Consider the following 19,109-nt stretch of genomic DNA (forward strand, 5'->3'; position numbering starts at 1 on the left):
GGCACCTACGTCATCAAATATATGACATATAAGAAGATGAAATTAAGTGTAATTAATCTTAGAAATAATAAGTATTAATGTTCTATATTTACCTGCAGGTATTGTTCTCGGGTCAGTGCTAGCGTCCCTTTTAGTGACCCTCTCTCCAAGGTGTTCCGTGTGGAATTGGATTACGGCCTGGACGCGCGCCTCGTAGTGCATGTCCTTGACTAGTTTCTTGGCGTCTTTGTCAGCCACAGCATCCGCCTTAGCCTCGTATCTCGATGCGCATATAAAAAAATCCTGCATATAGACGCGATGTATCCGATCATTATTTCAAGAATGTCAAATCAATACGATGTATTGAGAAATGTAGTTAGATAAAGACTTACCCACAGCTCGACCTTGACACGCTCATTTTTGTTGGCGAATACCCTTCCATCCCAATCAACGGCGTCCGGAGCGGCGGCATAGTGGGGCCCACGTGTACGCCGGCTCAAGAGCTCCGCCAAACTACACCATGCCAGGGAACTTTTCCTTGATCAAAAGTCCAAGGACATCGTTCAGATGATGTGCGTGATCACCCCCACCAACCTTCGTCCAACCTTTGCCAATGTGATTAAAACAAATTATTAGTTTCTATTGTAATTTTGAACATTTCAAACAAAAAATTAGTGATAACATCTAAAGTTACTTACCTCTCTCCTTTGGGTCGAATCAGCGGGCATCTTTCATGAGGTATCGGTTGCCTCGGGAGGGTCGAGGGACCTCGCAACCACACACGCGACGAAGTAGAGGAAGAGGTACCCCCTGCTTCCTCCTTCACCTCTGCCTTCTCCTGCACCCCAACCTCCTCCTCCACCTGTACCTCCTTCTCCTCTTCAGAGGGTGAGTGAGCAGAAGGTACCTCCTCAGACCTAGACGTTGCCGAAGGTACAGGCGACTCTGGCCTCATCCTGCCTCCACCCTTCCCTTGACCCCTGCCTCCACCCCTAGGTCTACCCCGAGGTCTCTTCCCGAACCCTTCAGCTGCATCGAACCCTTTACGCATCGCTTTTGAGTAAAGCGTCGCTAACCTCCTCATACCGCCCACCATTGTTCAGTCACCTGCTATTAAACCTCCTCATACCGCGCACCATTGTTCAGTCACCTGCTATTAAATAGAGTAAACCAATTAGCACAAATAATACATCAAAATAGATGCAAAATAAACTAAACATACTTAGAAAATAACATGGTATGACAAATAATAAATCAATTAGTATAGATCATACATGTATTAGAAATAATCATCATCATCGGGATTAGCTGGATCATAAGTCTCATCATCACTATCATGCATGTCGAAATAATCATCAACGTGCTCCGAAGGAGGAATGTCATCATCACCGTCATTGCTTAAATGTAATCGCTAAAGTGATTATGAGTTCTTCGCATTCTGAACCTCGTAACTGGAGTCCTCATCAGCACCACTTTCATTGTCTACTTCCATACCCTAAGCTTCAGTTAAGTCTATCTCAAAATTCCCTACAAGCCCATCTTCTTGAAAGAACTCTCCGTCATATGTGTTGGGGTCTATGTTGTAATCTTCATTGTTTGGGACTGTTGGGCTAACATCACCAGGCCCACGAGTAGGCCTTGTACGGCCCACTCAGGGATGTACTCAGATGAGATCAGGATATGGAAGGCTACACCACAGGGTAACGTAGCCTCCACAGACCCCTGAAGACTAGTCGGAATAGACAAGGGAACTACTCTACCGACTAGGAGTAAAATTCTGTAACCATGTCCGACTAGGACTCCACCCTGTAACCCTACTCCCCCGACTATATGAAGGCGAGTAGGGACCCCCCCCCCTAAACAGGAGCTAAGAAGTTCGATACAATCAACACACAGGACGTAGGGTATAACACGATCTAGCGGTCCGAACCTATCTAAATCATGTGTCCTTGCGTCACCATCGACTCCTTGATTCTCGATGACACCCACCATACAAAAATACCACCTAGGGTACCCCCTAGGTGGGTTACCGGTCTAAAACACCGACAGCTAGCGCGCCAGGTAGGGGTAGTCGCCGAGTTTCTCCGCGCGAGATTGATGGCATCCGTCATTATGGAGCTTGTTTTCACCTTTGAGGCAGGCGCAACCTTTGTTTTTGGGTCTGGATCATTTCAGCGCCACACCATTAGCATCCAGCAGAAGGAACATCTCGACGAAAACTTTTTTCAGCAAGAAACGGGAGATTTCGCCGAGAAAAACCAAGTTTTCATGTCAACAACAACAAATTCGACTACGGCTCGGACTCGACCTCAACTCGGACTAGTCGGCACAAGCTGAAACCCCAGTTACCCCGCAAGTCGACTTCAACCCGAAGACGATTCCCGTACGGACTCCGCAACTCCGCCGAGATCCACCAAGGTCTCCTTACTCGAACCCAACCCGAACTCGGGACAGTTAAGGATTGCGACTACAACTCGGACTACGTCCAAGAAATTCCATTATCAAGCCCAGCTCAAGGTTTGGTAGTTACTTCAACCCCACAAGGCAGATTCGTTTATTGGCCAGGGAGGAAGCCATCTTTCCTCGCTCATGACTACAAGTTGCGCCTTGTCGCTCACATAGACAACCTCCCGTATCAAGAAGGCATCCCGCTTGCTTCAAATTGCGAGGAAAGCACTACAGAGATTGCAACATCAAGCTCTGGAAGCTACTACCCAAACAGAGAAATTTTTGTCATCACACAAAACAATGATGTGGGTACTAGCCAACAGAGAACCCCTCGATGGATAGCACAGCTCGACAACATTTCAGAAGATGAGTCATCAGCTAACGCCCCGCAAGACGAAACTTCTGAATAAAGAAACCAAAGAAGGCCACATAATGTTACTCGGGCTGAACATTGACAACTACTAGCCACAAACATCCCCATCATGAACCTTGAAAGAGCATTTGACGCAGTACAAGCCCAAGAACACAACACTCCACTCGCAGCAATTGCCTCAATCAATATTATACCAACTCTCATACCTCATGACAGAGATAATGAATTAACAACTCAACTCGCGCAGCGAGGCAATGGATTAATCGCGCAACTCGCAGAGCAAGCTTATAAACTACTTGATAAAGACTCGCCAATCCCATCTATTCCTCACAACTCGGCCCATTGAGATGGCAGTAGGGGCATCGCGGCCCACGCTATCCATCATGAGGCTCAAAGAAACAATAACGAGGTAGTCAACAAAACAAGGCAACATAGCCAGGGACAAAGTGAACGTGAGGCCCCAAGATGAAATAAGGACGCTGGAGATCCCAGCTGCACCAACTCTGCAAAAAGCCCTCGCCATGGCAGAAAGAATCATGAGGCATCAATTTTCAGTGATTTAAGGGAAGTAATCAACAGTCGTCGCGAACGCGAACGCGAAGTCGACAACTATAACCATTTTTCTGCTTTCACCACACGGGTAACGAGGACTAGGCTACCCGAAAAGTTCAAGCCAACAGGAATCACTAAGTACGATGGCAAGCAGGACCCAGTTCAATGGCTCCGGTGTTACTCGCTGGCAGTTCAGGCAGCCGGAGGTAACGACGACACAAAGGTCATCCATTTTCCCATATGAACCCGCGCCTCTAACATGTCTTGAGTCACTCAAACCTAGAACAATTGACTCTTGGAAAGATTTGATAAAGGTTTTTACCAATAACTACGCGGGCTCCATGTCCCGACCAGGCAATAAGATTGATCTAAGTCAAGTCAAAAAAAAAGAAGGCGAGACACTACGCGACTACCTACATCAATTCTTCGAAAAAAAGGCTATAATAGTCGACATCTCAGAAACAGACGTTATCGAGTTCTTTCAAAATGGCCTCTATGATCGTCGAACATACCAATACTTTGGCAAACGACGACCAGTCACCATCAAAGATCTCAAAGTCATGGTACAACAATGGGCAGATAAATAAGATAAAGAGCGTGAGCGATTCGGCTCCCATCGCAACTGCAGTCACGACAATAACAACAGTCATGAACAAGATAGGAACCGAAATACTATACATGAAACAAATACTTGGGTAATCCGAACCGCAAACGCAAAACCGACAACACTGTTGCTACCATGACCAACTCAGGGAAGAAAGGATCTCGCAAACGCGACGAGGGACCTACCTTCACCGAGTTACTCAAGAAGCAATGCACATGGCACCCAAACAGCAAACATTCAGCGATAGATTGCTACAGCATGCGCCGAGTAATGCAAGATATACCCGCACCACCACCTCCCGAAGAATATAGTCAGAAAAAGGATAAGGCAAAAACAAAATTGATAAGGATGAAGAAGATGAGGGAGATTTTCAAACCGCCTCCAAGACAGTCAACGTCATTTTTGGCGAAATCCCGAGTACCGCATCCAAGCGGTCCAACAAGCTAGTACTTAGAGAAATTTTGGCCATTGAGTCAGTGGCTCCCACACCACTCAAATGGTCTGAGGTACCCATAACTTTCAGCAGAAAGGATCAATGGACAAGTTTCTCAGAACCAGGTCGATTCCCTCTGGTACTCGACCCTGTTGTTGCAGGCTCAAGATTGACAAAAGCACTCATCGACGGCGGAAGCGGACTCAATGTCATCTTCGTCAAAACTTTAAGAAAAATGTGCCTTGACATCACGGACATGCTCACTCCAACGGACTCACTGTTTTACAGGATTGTCCCAGGAAATGCAGCCATACCACTAGGCCAAGTTGTCCTGCCAGTAAGTTTCGGCACTAAGGAGCATTACCGAACTAAGTACATCAGATTTGAAGTCGCCGACTTTGAAACTTCTTACCATGCCATACTCGGGAGACTAGCTTTGGCTAAGTTTATAGCTATATGGCTATACCACATTACGTCAACTTGGTACTCAAGATGCCAGGATCCAAGGGAGAATTAGCGCTACGCGGAGACCTAAGGCGATCATACGAATGCGACACCTTGTACACAACATCCCAACCCTTAAGAAGGTCGACGGTTTGGCACGGGTATGAGAGATAATAAACTTGTGTGGCCTGTTGAGCCACAATATAGACATCGTCTCCCGATAAGATGGATGATTGTCGAATTTCGACTAGCCCAAGATTAGGGGTCCGTCTCACTACTTCGGGATCAAACCAATGGCATTTGAATATAACGGGATTAAGAGGTTTGCAACCATGAAACATGAGTTTGTATATCTCTTCTATTCTTTCGTAATACTCAACCCCATCTAAGCCTAGCATAAAAACTCCGGTATTTGTGGTTCTTTGATTGGGCCGACTCTGCTCGTGGCTTGTTGTGTGAAAGCGATATCCATTCACGTCATAAGCCATAAATGACCTGACCCTACAGGCACAACCATCGCCAACCTGTCTCAACTCGGCACTCATAGACGCATCGGTTTGTCCCTACAAGTTCAAGCAGGGTAGTTTGTTATATTAGTTACACATACGAGCAACTTGTAATGTCAAAATAAGTACGAGCCAAATTGGACAGTACCTTCTGTTTGAACCAAGAAATGAAATCGGGCATTCCATTTCCCGCATCATCTCTAAGAAGCGTCGAAGCTTCCTGCAGGGTAGGTTTCCTTGATTCACACTAGAATTGTTCATGAAATTCTCAATACCAACGAGAAACAAGGGAGTTGGACACAAATTTGTGACTACTTGAGAAATAGTTTGTTGAGAACTTACAGCACATACGGCTCCACTTTGGATAGGTTGGTCAACACATATAGCATAATAGTGCACCACTCTTCATGTTTCAAGATCTTGTTAGTCGCACCACTTGCACTTCCTAGTTGCCCTCTAAAAATGCTAAGGTTCGATTCATCTTCTATGTTGCCAGCATTGTAACGAGGGGGTGGATTATGCATGCTAGGAAGGTTGTCAGCATAGTATTTTGTTGTGAAGTTTGACACCTCTTCCAAAATGTATGCCTCTGCTATGGATGCTTCAATTTTGCATTTATTTTTACATTTACTTCGAAGAACCTTTTGAAATCTCTCAATTGAATAGCACCAACGGCCCTGCATAGGTCCCCCCATTCGTGCCTCATACGGGAGGTGCAAAATCAAATGCTGCATCGAATTGAAGAAGCCGGGTGGAAAGATCTTCTCCAACTTACAGAGTAACACAGGCGCCATTCTTTCCATGTCTGCAACCACAGTACGAGATAACTCCTAAGCACAAAGCTGTCGGAAGAAATTGCTCAACTCCGCTAGCACTATCCAGACATGCTCAGGGACATAGCCTCGAACCATCATCGGCAATAACTGCTCAAGCCATATATGGTAGTCATGACTCTTGAGCCCGTTGATTCGCAAAGTAGCTAAATTCACTCCCCTCTTCAGATTCGCTGCATACCCATTAGGGAACATTAACGTTTGGAACTATTCTAGTACTTCCCTCCTTTGGGCCCTCGTCAGAACGAAATCGGCCTTAGGCTTTCTCTATGACTTCCCACCTTTGGGAGGCGCTATGTCTAGCTTTGGTCTATTGCGTAACCTCGCTTGATCCACTCTAGCCTTAACATTATCCTTTGTCTTATCAGGAATGTCCATGATTGTGCCAAAAATTGCCTCGGCGACATTCTTTTCAGTATGCATTACATCAATGTTATGTGGAAGAAGAAGGTCATCAAAATAGGGGAGGTTCCACAAGCTTGACTTGTGAGTCTAGGTACGTTGCTCACCATATCCCAGAAAACCATCTCCTTGAGCATTGACCTTGAGAGCATCTAACTGAGCACGAACCGTGCAACCAATCATCATCTGGGCTGCAGGGCCTTCAACTACTACATCTTTCGTAAAGTTCTTCATGTCTCGTCTGAATGGATGGTCAAGAGGGAGGAATTGTCGATGTTTGTCGAACAAAGAAAACTTGTCACCCTTCGTCAACCAAATGAATCTCAGAGACGCCTTGCATACTGGGCATGGGAACTTCCTTTGCTAAGTTCCTCCCTTTGCCGAGTGTTGTTTTTCTCTTTTGCTGAGTGCCAAAGTTTGTCGAGTGTTTATGCACATTTTTGCCGAGTGTAAGTCTTTGTCGAGTGTTTCCACTAACGGACACTCGGCAAACATGGTAACGGATGTGCACGCGCCACATTCTTTACCGAGTGCCTCCCTTTGCCGAGTGTTTTTGTCCTCTTTTGCCGAGTGTTTGTGCACATTTTTGCTAAGTGTTTTTTAATCTGTTTACTGTGTGTCACATTTTTTGCCGAGTGTTTTTGTGTTAGCACTTGGCAAATAGCTTCTCTGCCGAGTGCCCGATAAAATACACTCAGCAAAGAACTAGGCACATGGCAAACCCACAGTTTTTGGTAGTGACATTGCACCCAATGGATCAACTCTGGCTCGTTAGTGATGTGTTGTTTTGATTTTTTTTTAGTTTACAGACGTTTGTATGCATCTAAATAGATATCTATACATTTAGAAAAGTCAAAACAACCTAAAATTTTGGACGAAGGGAGTAGAAAAATTTAGATCCATGGCCATATAAACCATTGTTAGAGATCAAAACAAGTTTCAAGGGGACGATAGGCTGATTTACAGGCCTTGCGTCCAAGAGTTGTTTTGTCATGAGTTTTATCTAAGTTCTAAGCTGTAGGGTGTAGTTTTATCTTAGTTCTAAGCCGTAAGGCACCCTACGACTAGTCAGTGAGTGAAAGGATCTAGGATGTTGACTAGAGGGAGGGTGAATAGTCAAACCTGAAAATTTTCACAACTTCGAATAATTTTATCAACGATTTCTGGAGTTTCTAGAAATTGTTCCAAAAATTCCACAACTTACGGAATTTTTGGAGAAATCTACGAATTCTCCATAGAAACAGAATTTGAACTACGACCTTATAAAAGACTTGTTCAAAAGTAAATCGACGAATATAAGTTAAGCAATAGGATATTCTAGGCCTTTGGCACAAGATAGAATAGCTGGAAACTTGCTAGAAAAAGTATATTGAGCACAAACCCTAGAAATATGTTCTATACTTCAATATGAACAAATTTAAGAACAACAAGCACAAGAGACATAAGGATTTATTTACCGGAGTTCAGCTTCACACCTTGAAGTCTACGTCTCTATTGAGGTCCCACGAATGGTGGGTTTTTCACACCTAAGCCACTTTCCTCACTCTAGCGACCACAAAAATCAAGCTAGAGTCACTTACTCAATTGTCGGGGTAATACAAACTTCCCGTAGGCAGCCACAATCCTTGGATGCTCCACAGGCAACGCCTAGCTAGCTAGGAGCCTGAAGCTCCAAGAGTAACAAATGCGAAATCACGAGCTTGACGAAGAACAAAATGCTCAAGAGATTGGAAATCAACTCACTAGCACTCTCTCTTGCTCTCCCTTTGAATCCCTCCTTAAATCCCCCACCAAATCTTCACCTAAAGGCTAAGAGGGGAGTGAAGAGGGGCTTCGAATGTTTCTAAACGCTCAGGTCAATGTTAGGTTGAGAGAAATTGTGGGAGGGGGTATTTATACCCCTTCACCCTCGAACTAACCATTGGGGTTTAAGTTCTGGAATTTTTCAGAATTTTTTACGGAAACTTTGAAACCCTCGGATTCTTCTGGAACAATTTCCGGAAATCTTTGAACTTCCGGAATTTTCCGGAGTACTTTCCGGAAACTCTGCAAACTCCAGAATATTCCGGAAGAATCTCCAAAAAATCCAGAGCTCTCATGTTAGCACTATTTTAAGTATCCTCATGTGATGTGCAGGTGCAAAGGTGTCTCTTATAGATTGGTTAGATCATTTTAAGCATTTTTTTCAACATAAAGACCAAAGATTACGCATCCCTCTTAATAGTGCGGCATTCCATAGTCAAATTCAAATCAAAAATAAATTTAACCTTCAAGGTATACCTTTTATCTATTCATTTCCTTTTTGAGGGGTTAATGACAAGTGCCCCAAGTCCATCATTCCTTTTAAACCTACTTATGCACTTGAAATTTCATTAGACACTTAAAGCTCGCGTCATTAATTCACCAAAACTCACTTAGGGAGCCAAGATACTCTTCAGTGAGCCCTCGAATCTTTAAGCGAGAGGTCTTAGGAAGTCACCCTTTGTGAATGTGAGTATTCAATTGTCAAGTCATCCCTCATCGAGGGTTACAAGGTGGTATTTATAAGCCAAGGGGGAAGCCTAGTACGAAAGATGATCCTACCCCTTGAATACAAGATGTTGATTAGGAGTTGACCGGGGTAAAATTATCCTATACAATATTTACAATACAATAATCATCAGTAGATCTTGTTATGTGGGGTCACACATACCAAGAGCGTGAGTTGGAAAGACTCCCGTACGATGACTTCGGAGTCTTTCTTGAGGTTCCTCCTCTTGGCCAGCTCTTCCGGAACGCTCCCGATACAACTCTCGGATCAGGCTACAAGGAGCATTTCTGATCAGAGACCTTGGGAACGTCGCCTTCGGAGGTAGGACAGACATCTCCAACATTAGCTCCCCGGTCCCTTAGGGCATGTAGAACCCACATACAGTTTGTCGTCTATATGATGATGTCACACCATATAAAGACACCTAAATAGACAGCGCGTACAACCCATTGTCTGTTTGGTTGTCTGTTAAGTCTTTAATGACCGCATGTAGCCACGATCAATCGTAAATAAGACTTGTGTATACTACTGTGTTGCTTGTTGAAAAAAAGTAAGATCAAGCATAAATAAGATGATCGTAGTTACACTATCTTTTTGAAACATGAATATAAATGATATTCAAATATATTTATATTAATGTAATAGAACAAAATCCGAGAGTAAGCCTCTACGACGGCGTGCCCGACGTCCTGCATATGTACACAGCAGTTATTCTTCAGTCCATGTTCAGAGTTACATCATTTTAGACCTATCGAACATCTTCCACATTGTTCAGAATCCACAGCTGATGGGATGCCAAACTTACCATGTTGTACTGGACCTTTAGAACATCTATAAAGGTTGGAGGCAGGTTGGGGAATCTGGATTTCAGAAGCTGCGCAAGAGTGTCGACTCTTTCGATGCGCACCGACATCTTGTCAAGTTCTGACGAACTATCCTTCATGAAGTTCCAGGAATGCCGTCCTGGGGACTTCTTGCTCTTTTCCTCTAAAATCCTTTGGTTCCATGCAAACACTGCACCCTCCAACCGGTTTATAGTCTCGAGCACACTATGCTCAGTTTTCAAACTGAGAGAAACAAAGATTTCCTCTATAGGAATATACTCCGTGGTTATAGCTTGATACAAATCTTCACCCAAGCTAGCTCTCCCAGACTGCAAAGACCAAAAAAATATTTACAGTGTTATCAGAATCTCAATTCAACCACTGTTGAATCATTGTTGAACTACTAAAAGAGACTTCAGTCATATATCAGAAATCCAATGGGGTTTAAAGGTCAACCAAAATTTGCTATAGCCTACAAAATAGTCAATATCAGGACAGTCAGGAAGTTTATCTCACCAATCATCACAAATTAAGCATCAATATTGAAATTCCAAAACATACTACTTTTCCTGAACTTGCATGCCAACAAAATCAGCAAGTGCTGCGGAAACCATCAAGCTTACAGCCAGTACAAGAGTGATGAACGGGGCCAGCGGGCCACTGAACGCCGGCGAGGCGCTGAAGTCGCTTCCGGCTTCGCTGAACATGAGGCTGTACCCGTACGGTAGCGGCCTGTCCGGCAGCTCCGGTACGTCCATGTCCCCCTCCAGCATCCTCAACGCGTCGCCGATGGTCGGCCGGAGCGCCACCATCACGTGCGCGCACAAGATCCCCACGAGCACGAACTTCTCCATGACCCCGCTCCGGGGGCTCCCGAAGTCCGCCACGCGCGCGCATCTCGCCGTAATGCAGGTCCTTGTCCCTGTAGATGAAGTCCTCGAGTGCGCCGTTGGGCATGAAGTCGTAGACGAGGAACCTCTGCTTCCCTTCCTCGATGTCGTCGGTGGCGATGCAGCAGCCGCGGAGTGGCACCAGGTTCCGGTCCGGGTCCGGGTCCAGCATCTTCTTGACGGCGACCACGGACCCATCCGCTAGCACGCCGCGGTAGACGGCCCCGAACCCGCCACAGCCGACGAGGTTGCGCTCCGCGAAGCCATTGGTGGCCTTGGCGAGCTCTGCGAAGGTCAAGCCGGCCAGATCTACAGGTACAAGCAGGTGGGGAGGCAGCACCTGCGGCAAATCGAGGAACGATGACCCGGATCTGCAGGTGAGCGGAGATTCAAGCTGCCGCAGCTCCCTTTCCCCGTCTCCGATCCATTTTTCCGCCACCGCTTTGTTCTTCAGTTGCATCGGTGGAGGATTTGGTGCAATCTCTGCTGTGAAACAGAGTGGGAAGCAGCCGATCTCTCCGCACCAAAGCGCGCTCGTCACAGCGGATCCGCCAGCGCCGTCGTCGAGAGGAGACGATGCATACAACACATGTTTTACCGTTGGTTTCCTCTTGGAGCACGAGCGCTCGCCGTCGCCTCACGAGGCGACGAGGGCACCGTCTCCTCACCATACGAGGGTGTTTTGTGAAAAAGTGGTAGGACGCAGAAGGCACTCGACAACCCGTTGTACGTGCCCTTAGACGCATGAACAGAGCATCTTAGAGCATATTAAAAAACAAATTTCGACATGTCCGACATTCCTCGCACTCGGACGTCATAACTTGGGTTCAGCAGGAGGCTGGTCTTACCGAAACCCGAAAGTCGAGACTTCGGGGGAAGTTCGTCCATGCAAAATACCTTAAATTCTTTAACACGTTTATCTACTACCTTATAATAAAGTTGCTGGTCTCGGCGTGCTCCGAGGGGCTTAGCTACAGACACTTACATGTGGGACCCGTAACTCCAATATTTAAAAAAAGAAACTCAGAAGAACTGGAGACTTCCCTTCCATCTTCCGACTAGACAAAGGCACCACATGTGTCTCGCCTGTATCTGATTGCCGCCGCTATAGTTTTCCAAATGGGCCAGCCCCACTGGACGGCCCGAGGTCCGACACTAAAAAGCATGGCACTAACACGGGCTCGGCACGAGGAGAATAATGCCAGGGCTGGCCCAACATGATGATAGTGCTGGGCCTGGGCCGCCTCCTCGGCATGTTGGGCCAGCACGGGCACGGCACAATTATCAGTCGGCCTGATAGCGGCCCGTATTAGGAAACCCTAGTGTATAAACTATTTTTTCTACCCCTCCCCATCTTCCCCTACCCCGCCACACCCAGCCGCCTCCGACCTCCCTGCTCCCTACGTTCCACCTAGGTACCTAGCTTCCCTCTCCTCCCTCTGCCTCCCTCCGCCTCCCTAGCTCCCTCCGTCAGTCCATCCCACCCAGCTCCACGACCTCGCCCCGCCCCTGGTGCTCCACGACCCCGTGCTCCGCCACCCTGGCGCCCGTCGCTGGGGCCACTGGAGACGCGCCTGCCGCCACGTGGGGCCGCCGCTGGGGCCGCATGAGGCAAGCGGCTACCGCTGTGGGGGACCGTCGCCAGGGCCGCCTGGAGGGGCGCCCGCCGCTGGTGACGCAGAGGCGAGCCTGCCGTCGATGGGACGGCCTGAAAGGGCACCCGCCACCGCGGAGGGGTCGCCTGGAGGCGCGCCCGCTGCCGCTGCGGGGCCCGTTGCTGCTGGTGCCTGGCCCGGCACTAGCACGGCAACGCCCGTCGTACCATCGGGTCGGATCAGCCCAATAAAAAGATCGTCGGGCCGGGCCTGGGCTGCCTCATCGGCACGCAGTGCCCGCCTAGCCCGACACGAAAACCCTTCGGGCCTATTAGTGCCGGGCCACATCGGGCTAGTGCCGGGCTAGGGTCGGGCGGCCCATTTGGAAAACTATACCCGCCGCGTCCGTCCTCGCCAGAGTCCGGAGGACCAAGCCACCCGCTCAGTCCGCGCATCGCCGAAAGCTTGGCGACGGAACGTCGCCCCGCCCCACCCATAACACACCGGCCGCTCCGCCCAGGCCGCTTCACACCACCAGCTTCGACTCCGACCACCCTGTGCCGCTCCGTTTCGTCAGCCCCGCCTCGCCGCGCCGCCGCCGGCTACGATTCCACCCATGGACGCCACGCAGCGCTGCCTCGCCCAGCCCCACAGTGCTGCTCTGCACCCAGTCGTGCCATTCCGCCGGCCCCACAACGTCGAGCCGCCACCGGTCGCCGTGCAGCATTGCGTCGTCCGGCCCGCCACGCACCGACCATGTTGGGATCGCAAAAAAGCTAGTTACCCTCAAGCGTGTCTTCTTCAACAAGAGCTAGCTAGCCTTACAAGATCAAGGTCAATTGTACAAACTACGCTAACCTCGCATCTTCTCTATCATTTTGATCTCAAAGCTAAAGATCACTTGCTCATGGCTACGATATGAAATGACTTACCCTCAAGCACTCAAAGTTAATCTTGAGCACCAAGTCCTAAGGAGTTTCCAGGTTCGAGGCTAAGGAGTTTCCCAGCTCGAGGTTAAGGAGCTTACCGGCGCGAAGCTAAAGACATGAAGGCGTAAAAAGCATGACTACGCGTGAGAAGTGTAACCACTAGAAGGCGTGAGAAACGTGACTATAGTGAGGTGTGAGATGTGTGACTCTATAGGAGAGTCCAATTTGTACACGTTACCTACCTTATGTACGGCATATTTTAGAAATGTAGTGGGTGAGAAAGGATATTTATAGTATGTAAAATGACGTCCGAATCATTGTAAAAGGGAACTCCTACCCGTTGTAAAGGAAGGATAAGTTTTGAACGAGATCACAAGTGCTTTTCCTATTTCATCCGTTGTAGCGTGTTTGAGATTTGAGATTTGCTTCCCAAAAGACCGTCCCGTCCGTCCCTGGTCGTCCCGCACACCTAGCCCGTGCAGCCCCGTTCCGGAGCTCTGGGGTCCACAAGGCGCCGCCCGCTCGGCGGCGACGCGCCACGCCACCGGCCGCATCCTTCTCGCTGGCTACAGGCTCGAGCGGCTAAGGGGAGGAGACAACCAACGGCAACGAGAAGGCCCAGCCTCAGGGCGGAGGCAACCAGCGGGGAGACCACTTGGCTGGCCGCACCGGTTGCGCTGGACCACGGCAACCACTGGGCGGCCGGCTCGCTCCACCCGCCTGCTCGACCGCTAACCCGCGCCGCCGGCTGCTCGCGGCCGCATGCGCCGCCCGGTGGGGGATGGGAGAGCACATCAGCAACCGCAGGGCGGCCGTCAACACCGCTTGGATATTGGCAGCTCTGCGGCGCGAGAATCACCGAATCGGGCCACCGGCGTCGGCTGTGCCGCGCTGCTTCAATGCTTCCACGGTTCCACCGACGACCTTCAAGAGCAGTCTGCCACCTTGCCCTCTCACAGCCCATGCTGCCCTCTGGAGCAATCAGCAGCCGTGGCTTCGGGCTCCCCAAGCCCAACGATGACCTTGTAGCTACAGGCAAGACCGCAATCTGCAGGAATCAGATCACTCTCCTAGTCTCCATGCTTTGTTGGAGAGAGAGAACAATACGAGAGGCAGGAGATGGTCATGGCCTCGTGGGACATGGGGATGAGGATGACCGCATAGCGAGTAGCAACAATGAAAAGATAAGGGCACGGTGCACTTAAAAAAGAAGAAGAAGAAAATATAGCATTACTAGCGGCGGCCGTTTAGGCTCCTTCCTCACTAGCTTTTTACAAAACAGGTAGGTTTTCTTTATTGATTACAACATAAGTATATATTAAGCAAAACAAAGAAAATTTCTACAAAAGAAAAGATAGAGAGAATAAAATAAAATTATAGCAGAATATATAGCCGTTGTTCTATGATGGGAAAATAGAGTTTCTTTACTAAAAAATAATCAGGATAAATAAATGCTTGAAAGTCTATTTTTTCATCTAGAGGACCGGCATGAATTCGATTTTGGGTTTCATTTTGATTTGTTTTCTTAATTTTATTCAATACTCAATGCTATATTACATATTTTGAGTGCAGTAGCATAATTCTTTTGGTTATTGCTTCAAGTTGATATTTTTTAAATGTACTGAAGCTTCAATGTTTGGAGCCTCTCATGCTTCCTGACTCCACATAGGACCCACATATTATTCAAGTGGAACCCATATAGGATCCGCACACTATTCGGATGGGATCCACCATTCAAGTGGGACTCACAAACTTTTCAGTAGGACCTGGATATTGTTTGGTGGGACATACAGTACCATTGAGTGGGTCACCCATGGCTCCCATGGTCTTTTTTTTTTAAATTATCGATGGCGGTTTTTTCTATTATTTGCAATTATATTGTATGGAAAGTATAAAATATATTTAATTATTTTCTATGTATTAAAAATAACTAAAATTTGCATACTACATTCACATGCGGTAGCCGTACTATTTTTTGGACTTCGCTTTCACTTCATAAACTCGCAAATATGATAGAATTATTCATCCATTGCTAATTTTATCTTTTACCTCTATCAAAACCAAGAATCAGCGTAACATACCACGTCAATCCGTCAACTATACTAATAACGCCCAAAAGTCAATCCGTCAACTATACTAATAACGCCCAAAAGTCAGTAAATTCCTAAGGAAAAAAAGTTATGCATGACCATTATGATAAAAAATGGTTTGAATTAAATATTGAATGCGATCAATTTGGTGTTGTATTATGTTTTATTTATTTATTTGGTTCAATGCATCGTTGTGATGCTACTTTGAGCATAGTAAGATAATAAATTCGTATTTCATTATTTTTTTGAGGTTAACATATTTTGTGTAGGCGCGCATCGCGCGCCAACGTGACTAGTTGTCTTTAAACTGCAAGCAGATAAAAACCCAGGGTGGCTCGAGCTCCTCCGGCAGCCTTTTTTTTTTTTTTTGAGAAACCGGGTGGCATTTCCTTTATTGATATAAACGTTTACATTCACTGAAAAAAAAAAAGAAAATTACACCCAAGTCCTTGTAAGGCTTTCCCGGTCATCTTCGATGCTGGCAACCGGAGCCACCGCTCGACGCACCATCCCTGGAAGAGAGGAACACCGAACTTGCAACTTGAAGCCGAATCCCAGCTCGACGAAGATGCTCTGGAGGGACGCAACCGCGCATAGGGTAGATAAAACGTACCAAATCGCTTGAGGAACTGCGCTGGGGGTCGCCACCAGAGGTGACCAAGCTGAAACCGACGCAGCATTCTCGAATGACTGGTACGGAGCAAGAATCCCCATCGAAGGAAACCCAATCGATGAGGATAGAACTAATCCTAACCTACACAAACCTAATCTAACAGGAGAGGATATGTAGATCCGGCGTCTCCCCTTCACCTCCGGCACCGAAGCGGCCACCGGAGGCGAGGAGGCACCGGAAGCGAAATCGCCTCTGTCGGGCCCACGAGAGCACAAGCCCACGAGACACCTGCACTCGTCGTGGGAATCGTTGGGCAGGCCCATTCCGCTCGGCTGACTCCCTGCACCCGCCGCCGCCAGGAGACTTGTCTCCTTCCTTCGACTACCGCTGGTCCGGTAAGGTGAGCTCCGTCCGACTCCTTCTTGCTTTTCTCTCCTCCTGTGCTGCAGGTCACGAGGATGGTGCAGCCACCCTGTGCGCTCGGTCCGGCGGCGGTAGGCTATGGAATGATAGAATCCGATTGTGCTCGCCTACCGCCTCGTACGCCCTTTGTTTAACCTTTCCTTCTGCAGAAGCTCGCAACTTTCGAGCGATTCGTAGCTGCGTAACCAACACGACCTGCGCCATGGATTCTTCCTCCACTTTACTTCTAAATGCTGTACAGCAGCAACAAACCAGAGCTAGGAAAACTCGTGGCAAAGCAGAGGGGTCCGATGCGCGGAGCGGCGGGGCAGAGCCGGCGGCGACCCGCCCCCGGCGAGAGCTCCTCCCTAGTCCCTACGGCCGCACTGCCAGATACGAAAAGTCCGAGAGTCCGATCATCAAGCGCCACATTTTTATGATTCGAAAGTTTTTCATGGGCTACCCTGAAACTCAACCGGAGCAAGAAAAAAGAAAGACAAATAACTAACGAAAGCAACGCGCATGGATGATGTATGGACGGACTCAGGGCCACGCACACTCAGCGCTTGCTTGGCTCCTAATGCTATTTCAATCGCTTTCAACCTGTTCCTGGTTAAGCAATGTATAGAAGAACAGGTTCACTGAGTTTACAGTGGTAATTACATTGCTCAGGAAATGCTGCTGGGCAGCCTTTGCTGTGACTGCCAAGACTGCACATGCCTGACATGTCATTTCCGGCTACTGCTGACGATGGAGCAGTGTAGATGGAGCTTATGGATCATGGATTAAATGCAGCGACACTAGCAAGCGTTACTTAGCTCCTAATGCTGTTTCAATCACTTTTGGCGTGTTCTTAAGCTGAGTCGAGCTGCAGACTTGCCAAAGCGTTGGTTACTCGATTAGTTAATCTTTAGTCCGGACTAAAATTCATGTCACATCGAATATTTGAGGTTAATTAGGAAGATTAAATATGAGCTAATTATAAAATTAATTATACAGAGGGAGGGTAATTCACGAGATGAATTTATTAAGCCTAATTAATCCATCATTAGCACATGTTTACAGTAGCATCACATTGTCAAATCATGGACTAATTAGGCTTAATAGATTCGTCTCGCAAATTAGTCCCGTGCAATTGATTTTATAATTAGTCTATATTTAATACTTCTAATTAGTATCTAAACATTTGATGTGACTAAAGAAACAAACACCCTTAGTCGTTCACAGTAGCAATTACACTATACACTGTAACTTGCTGCTGTAACTACCAACGCTGTGCATGTATGCATGGTTTCCTTTACTGCCTGACAATATCAGTGGTCCATGGATGCATGGCTCAAAGTACCTTTCACCTTTTTTTCTTAACACTGATGAACCCTTACCATTTCAGATGAAATCTGAGCCACATGATGCTGCTGTCATGTGTGGACATGCCCAAAGGTTTACGCCGTAACAGACCCCACTGAAAAATTGAACACTAGAGCCACTCTGGTTTGAACTCAGTATCTGCTCTGCTTAACAAATGCAACCTACCTCATCCTGTAACTGTCCTTTCTAGTTTCTCACTAACTGCATTATTAAGCATACAGAACACCATGAATCAGGCTAGTACAGATAAAAACGACACAGCTGGAGGCCCCCAAAGACATAAATGATTACTCGATGTACACATGTTTTTAGTTTTGCACATGGAGATGACAACGAAAATGCTCTTGGATTAATCTTTAGCTAGTTTCTAGGGATCGCCATGATTAGAGTGGGACTAATCACTAGCCTGTACAATAGGATTCCCCTATCTCAAATCTGTACTTCCCCACTCACCAAAGCATGGCCCAGACTTGGAATTAGGTTGTTGGCATCAAACTTGGTCTCCATTGTAATTCGAAAGACTCATGTATGTGATTTGCGAGATCTGTAACCTACCTATTTGGATCCGATTATGGATTATGAAAATCTAGATTCTGGATGGATTCTCAAAATCTAGATTTTGGGCAAAATCTGGGTAGACTTGTTTGGATTCCTATATTCCAAAATCTGATTTTTATGGTTGTTTGTTGCATGCCTTCTTTTGCCCTTCGTACCATTTCATGTCCAACATGCTGCTGCTCAATATCAGTCAAGGAGACAAACAAATGATCCGAAGTGCATGAATGCAACGGCCTAACGGTTCACACATACATAATATTTGTCAATACAAACACCCTCTCACATTACACTCTTCATAAGGAAACAAAACATTTGCTATAGAATCTCGTTTAGTTTGTCTCCTCAGTTTTTACTCGTTTAGTTTGTCTTGTCGGTTCACATTGTTTGTATCCTTTTTGCTGCCTGACGTCTCATTTCCTGAAATCCCAGCATGCCTCAAAGTCTCTTTCCTCTTCTTTTTCTTGGTAAAGAAAAATAAGGCAGCTAATGGATTGATGTTTATCGTTTTAGGAGAAATCTGGGCCACAGACTGCTGCTAGTTGCTACTATGATACTACAGCGTAAATGACACCTTCCCTATCTTATCTTACTGTCACATAAATGTCACCATCCCTATCTTACAGTTACATCAGTAAAACCTAGTCGTGTGCTGAAAAATTCATGCAACACCTGAACAAACTAGTTGTTCACCGTAAACTAAAACAGATAAACCCTGCTCCTCAACTTAAAAACTCTG

The 19,109-nt window shown here is 46.9% G+C and overlaps 1 protein-coding gene across 1 annotated transcript; it reads right to left on the bottom strand.

The window, feature by feature from the left end:
• Positions 1–9,852: 9,852 nt before the first annotated feature.
• LOC105914890 (probable LRR receptor-like serine/threonine-protein kinase At5g45780) lies at positions 9,853–11,278 on the bottom strand. Its single transcript, XM_012848083.1, has 3 exons — positions 10,905–11,278; positions 10,552–10,825; positions 9,853–10,257 (listed from the first exon to the last, which is right to left on the bottom strand). The coding sequence occupies exons 1-3, from the start codon at positions 11,276–11,278 to the stop codon at positions 9,853–9,855; spliced, it is 1,053 nt and encodes a 350-aa protein (XP_012703537.1).
• Positions 11,279–19,109: the final 7,831 nt, after the last annotated feature.

The sequence above is a fragment of the Setaria italica genome, chromosome VIII (assembly GCF_000263155.2).
Source record: "Setaria italica strain Yugu1 chromosome VIII, Setaria_italica_v2.0, whole genome shotgun sequence".
In the NCBI taxonomy this organism is placed as follows: domain Eukaryota; kingdom Viridiplantae; phylum Streptophyta; class Magnoliopsida; order Poales; family Poaceae; genus Setaria; species Setaria italica.

Coding starts and splice junctions, on each gene's coding strand:
- LOC105914890 (XM_012848083.1), bottom strand. CDS start 11,278: ATGCAACTGAAGAACAAAGCGGTGGCGGAAAAATGGATCGGAGACGGG. Junction 10,826..10,904: donor ATCGAGGAAGGGAAGCAGAG/GTTCCTCGTCTA, acceptor CATTACGGCGAG/ATGCGCGCGCGTGGCGGACT. Junction 10,258..10,551: donor TCATCACTCTTGTACTGGCT/GTAAGCTTGATG, acceptor TGGTCTTTGCAG/TCTGGGAGAGCTAGCTTGGG.